General features: G+C 29.9%; 1 protein-coding gene across 1 annotated transcript; it reads right to left on the minus strand.

Annotated features, from left to right (window-relative positions):
* Positions 1 to 4,794: 4,794 nt before the first annotated feature.
* On the minus strand, positions 4,795 to 5,798 carry LOC103312771 (TNF receptor-associated factor family protein DDB_G0272829). Its single transcript, XM_008194239.1, has 3 exons — positions 5,768 to 5,798; positions 5,457 to 5,732; positions 4,795 to 5,357 (listed from the first exon to the last, which is right to left on the minus strand). Exons 1-3 carry the CDS (start codon positions 5,796 to 5,798, stop codon positions 4,795 to 4,797), a joined length of 870 nt encoding a protein of 289 aa, XP_008192461.1.
* Positions 5,799 to 6,000: the final 202 nt, after the last annotated feature.

Here is a 6,000-nt window from a genome sequence, read left to right on the forward strand (position 1 = left end):
AAATTATTGTTTCCTTTTATTTCTTTTTAGCCTGCAGGCTAGTTACTGAGCCTTTATTATTTAAACTGTGCAAAGTGAAGTTATATACTGTGCTTATACGATTTTTTTACTAATTACTGGACACCTCCCTGGGCATTTTAGACTAAAATACTGTGCGTGCTTTACTTGTCCTTTTACTATGTTCGCGAAGTTGAGGCGTTCCTGTTAAGAGGTGCTAACATGCATTATTCACAAATAATTCCATAGATTTCATTCCATCTCATAGATTTCAAGGATTATTTTAATAATTTTAAGCAATTCACGAAAATTCGGAAAATATGTGGAACTAATTTTAAAGAAATTGTAATTTTAAATGCATTTCTGTAATTGGACTGATTTCTGTAATTTCAACTTAATTGTCGTTATCTTAAATTAATCGCATTTTCAGTAAGTAATCTCGGATGATTTAAAAAAAAGCCAACAAAAATAACTCCAGCAATTATTGAAAGATTCTAGTAATTTGGATGAAATTCCAGTAGTACATAGTAATTTGATAATAATAATAATAATTTATTTTCTATCAATTTATACAGATGTAGTAACAAAATTGATACGAAAAACATCAGTATTATACACAGAAATAACAATAACATACAAATAATTTTAAGACATAAGTCAAAAAACCTGTCTATTATAGAATTCATTTAGAGTATATGGTTCGAGATCCAAAATGTAGTCAAATATTTTCTTTTTAAATAAATTTAAATTGCAAGGTGTGCGTAGATGCACAGGTAAACTATTGTATAGTTGTATTCCTGCATAATGAGAATTTTTTTTCCGTTAGCGTGAGTTTGTGTCTTGGATACTCTAAGTCTACTTTGCGAGTGTTGTACTTATGGTCGTTAGTGACATTAAATAGTAGATTCTGTTCAAAGAAAAATAAAAGTAATCTATGTATGTATAAACCAGTTACTGTCAAAAGTTATTGCTTTTAAAGATGTTCCTACAAGTTTCATTATATTTTAAGTTAAACATAGTTCTCATGACTTGTTTTTGAGCAACAAATACTTTTGACATCTTTCCACTTTGCGCCCAAAATATTATACCGTAGCTTAGTAATGATTGAAAATTTGCAAAGTATATTATTCTTAGTTGTTCAATGTTAATGTATTTTTTTAAAACACGTATTGTAAAATGTACTGAGTTTAATTTTTTTAATAAATTATTTATATGATTAGTCCAGCTTAACTTATGGTCAATGCATATTCCCAGAAAATTAGTTTTCTCTATTAATTCAATTTCTTTAGATGATATTACAATTTTATTCGGTTTCTCTGTATTCTTGTGATTACATATTGCAAAATGAATGCCGTAGGTTTTTTCAAAATTTAACACTAATTTATTTTCTTTAGTCCAGTTTATTATCTTATTCATACATATCTTTGCTTCTTTCATTGTATCTATCATATTTTCACTCCAAATTAATATGTTTGTGTCGTCAGCAAAGTTAACTACACTATTGTTGTCTGAGGCTGTAAAATATTTAATAAGTCGTTTATATAAATTACGAAAAATAAAGGCCCTAGTATATACAGTACTGTTTTTTGTTATTGTGACCTGCTGATACCTGTTATTAAGATAAGATGTGATCAACTTTAACATATCCTCTTATGCCGTATTTCTTTAATTTAATTATTAGGATGTTATGATCTAGGCAATCGAAGGCTTTGGAGAAACCTAAGAAAATTCCAAGAACCACCTTTTTTTCTTCTAATTTATTTAACAGAAAGTGAAGCTAAATATAGCAGAGTGTTGGGATGAATTCAGTAGCTGAAATTTCATTAAAAAGTTAGTAATTCTGGAAGATATAACAGTTTCAAAAATTTTAGAAAACGATGACAGCATACTTATTGGCCTATAATTTGATATTAATGTTGGGTCACCTTTTTTGTATATAGGAAGAACTTGCGCTCGTTTTAATTGTTCTGGGAAAATTCCATAATCTAAAGAGTTTTGAATAACAAAGGACAAAAGTGCGCTAATTTCTTCATTACAGTATTTAATTATGTTAAAAGATATTTCGTCAAAGCCTGTGCTTTTCTTATTTTTTAAATTTTGAATTATAGTTATAATTTCTTGACTGGTAACTGGGTATACGTACATAGTTTTAGCATTGGATGAGATCGTATTATTATTTGACTTACTTCGTACAAAGGGCGCTGAATTAATGAAATACTGGTTAATGTCATTAACAATCTGCTTAGGATCACCTTCGATTTGAATTCCACAACATTTTTTACTTGTGCCACAAATTTTGTTAACAATATTCCAAGCACATTTTGATTTATTGTCTGCATTTTGAATGCGTTGTCCATAGTAATTTTTACGTGCCGCTCGTAGAGCCATGTCGTATTTTTTTTTTCAAATACTTGTAAAGAATAACATATTTATCGTCACACTTACTTATCACAGATATCAAATCTAGAGAATATTTATAATATTTTACTTTAGGATCATTTTTATAAACATTTTCTTGTTTTTTTACTTTTATTTGTTTTACAGGAAAACATTCGTTAAATTTATCATTGAAAATATTTATAAAATTGCTCTGAGCATTGATATCATTGCGACTACATGCATATACTTTTTCCCAACACGTTTTACCTATAACATTTTTAAGTTTTATTTTGTTTTGTTTAGTTAAAATTCTAATGTTTTTTACTGCATCAATATTATTAGTATTATTTTTTATGCTCGTAGTTAGCTGTATACCCATGTGATCCGATATGTGTGGTTCAAGAACTTCTATTTTAAAGTTATTAAAGGTCATATTTGTAAAAACATTGTCTATTCTTATTTTACTACGTGTGGTTATTCTTGTGTTTTTTTGAACCATTTCATACATATTATATGATAAAAAAATACTTTTATAATGCTTAGAATCTGTCGATTCTAAATTAAAATTAATATTAAAATCACCCACAATAATTAAATTGTTTTTTAAGAATATGGGCTCTATATTTTTGTGTAGAGTGTCATAAAATATTTCTAAATTTCCGGAAGGCGATCTGTATGTACATAAAATATAAATATCTAATTTTTTTAATCTTACTCCTGTAAATTCTGCATCTAATTCTACACTGTGCAAATTACATGGCGTCACACTTATTTCATTTTTAACATAAATACAAACACCTCCACTTCTATATTTAGACCTACTAAATGAATTGACCAATTTATAATTATCGAAATGTATCTGATTAACAGTTTCTGTTGTCAACCAAGTTTCAGACAGACATAGTAGAGTTCCTTTATTGGGAGAGTTGGGACACTGAACGTCAAACCGAGCCAATTTTGTATTATGTGGATATTTCTATCCTTTTAATAATCCTTTTAATAAAAAAGGATATTTCTATCCTTTTTTATTAAAAATTTTGTTAGTAAGTTATGTCCTAGGTTTATATCGAAAATAATTTCAAGGTTATAATTTTTGTCAAATGCATAAAATGACATAATTTTACGTCAAATTTAACCAGGGACGTAGGAAACGTAGAAATTTTGGGATTACTATTTAAAAAAAGAAAATAATTGAATACCTCCCAATATTAATGTTCACATTTCTGAAATTTTTCAATATTTATTTTAATATTAAATACATAACTTAAAACATACTTCAATGCTAAAAATGCTTTTCTTTCAGTTACTATTTTTAGTTAAACATCTCGTCCCAAAAATTGGTCATCAAGAACCCTTCATATTCCCTGTCGTCTTTTTACATTTTCTAAAAAATGATATTGAAAGTGTTCTCGTATGAAAAACGTAACAAAATCGTGAATTCTCAATAATTTTATAATTTGAAACAGCATCTAAAGTTCACGTAGATGCTAAAGGCGGCCAAGCAGCGACAGGTTCAACTTTCCTAAAAATTTGAACCAATTTTGGGTTCAAGTACCTACGTATTTTATAAATGCATAGAGAAATTCCCAAAATCTCATAGATTTTGTACATAATATTATTTAGACAATCCACTTTTCCAAATGCTTGTTAATAATAAACGTAAAACTTGACAGGAAAGGTTCAATTTCTCTCTCTTTCATCGATGATTACCATTTCTTAAAGTTAAGGAAAAAATGTTTATGATGAAGAGTTTAGACGTAAAATTCTTGTACTTGCAAAGAAATCTCTTTTAAAATTTGGAGTTCATATAAAAAAAACAGTGAATTGATGACGACTGCCAGTTTAAACCATTTCTAAACGCAGTTAGTCGACGAAAAATGGAAACATTTTTTGACACATTTATTTGACTTTTCGCCAAATTTCAAGTGTAACACCACTGATTTCTATCCCAATTTGTTTTTTTACACATTCCAACGGACGTATATGAAACAAAATTTCGAAAATTGATATTCAGTGTCCCAACTCTTCCGGTATAGGAACTCAAAGACATAGTATATCTATGTTTTTTGAGATTAAATATTTTTGCAGTACATCCACTTTTTTCACTATAGATTGCACATTCACATAAAAAACAACTAACTCACTTAAGTCTCTTTTCTTGGTACTTGATCTCTCTGTCCCTATATTTCTTGAACACTGCTCTTTTTTTTTCTAAAAAATGCTCTCCCCTTTTAAAATTGAACCGACTATAGCTTACTCCCTCCGGCCAAAATGTTGCTTGATAGGCTGTTTCTTTTAGTGAAAAATCCATTCCTACGAGGAATCATTTGTTGTTTTCTGTTTTGTTTTTCACTTTTAATTCTCTGACATTAATTGTTGTTCTATCACATCCTGCTTGTTTTTCTATATAGTCAGTAATTATTCTTCTGTTACGTGATCATGAACCCGTGACACAAACAACCAGATTTTCTTAGTTTGTGTTTTCTTTTCCATTTTACCCAAAAATGCGTTTTCACTGCTGCTTTGTATAACTGCACTTCCTAGAGTCCTTTGTCTTCTATATCGGCGTGTTTGTGGTTGTAGAAAGTCTTCCTGCGACTTGTTGTTGTTGTTATTATTCTTGCCTCCGTCGCTACTGTTAATCCTTTCTCCTTTCTCTTGGGCAATAAGTGTGTGCTTGGACTTAAATGGGGATTGTTTTTTAGCAGTCGATAGTGTTGCCAGTGCACTGGCATAATTTTTTTGTCCAATGATGTCCTCCATAATTTCAATTTGCTTTTTTTCCATTTCTTTTACAGGGGTCGCCTTATTATTCTTGTTCGCCACCACCGGGAATTCCTTGGTTTTTGTTACTCGGTCAATGGTACCTTTACTTGGCGTTTTTTTGCAGCTTGCCTGTTTATCTTGAACTTGATTTTCTTTTGCCCGATAATTCTCTAGCCTGTTCAATTTAGTGCGGATGTCCTTAAGTTCAGTGAATACTATTTTAAAATTGTCGTTTAGTGCAGTTTGAATCCTATGGATTGCGTCAATAATTGTTGAATCAGCACCTTTTTCAACAAATGTTTCTGATGAAATACCGTGACCTTGGATTTCACCAATTTTATCCTCCAGGGCCGCTACTTGTTTGCGTAAGTCTGCATTCATGTCTTTTAACACAGAATTTTCGAAGACCATCGATTTTTCGATTAATGATTTACTGAGACTATCTTCGTTGTCATCAATGTCGCTTGAGCTAAAAGTTCCATTGTCTTCTGTATAATTGTCTTCAATTGACGTCTTTTTTTCGCAGCACTTTCGTTTAGCCCTTTTGGCACAACTCTTGTGGGCGGAAACACCACAGTACTCACATGTTACTCGTTTTTTAACCGGTTATTTCCACAAATATTACACGGAACTGTGTCGGTGTCGGTGTCGGCCATGTCGCGTTTTCATAAACGCCATAAATATTTATTCAAATGATTCCAAACAATTTCAATTAGATTCTAAATTCGAGCAATAAAAAAATTTCCGACAGTACAATAATTGTAAAAGATAATCCATTGAAAATCCAGGTTTATATGTTTTATAATTAATTTTGTAATTTTAATAGTATATTAAAAACAAGTTTTATAAGACCAGTTT

The sequence above is a fragment of the Tribolium castaneum genome, chromosome 9, assembly GCF_031307605.1.
Source record: "Tribolium castaneum strain GA2 chromosome 9, icTriCast1.1, whole genome shotgun sequence".
Classification (NCBI taxonomy): Eukaryota; Metazoa; Arthropoda; class Insecta; order Coleoptera; family Tenebrionidae; genus Tribolium; species Tribolium castaneum.

Bases quoted from the DNA above. Each gene is read 5' to 3' on its own strand.
- LOC103312771 (XM_008194239.1), bottom strand. From the start codon at position 5,798: ATGGCCGACACCGACACCGACACAGTTCCGT. The intron at 5,733-5,767 runs GTAATATTTGTG...TTAAAAAACGAG, and splicing joins CGACACCGACACAGTTCCGT to TAACATGTGAGTACTGTGGT. The intron at 5,358-5,456 runs GTATTTCATCAG...ATTTTAAAATAG, and splicing joins TGGTGAAATCCAAGGTCACG to TATTCACTGAACTTAAGGAC.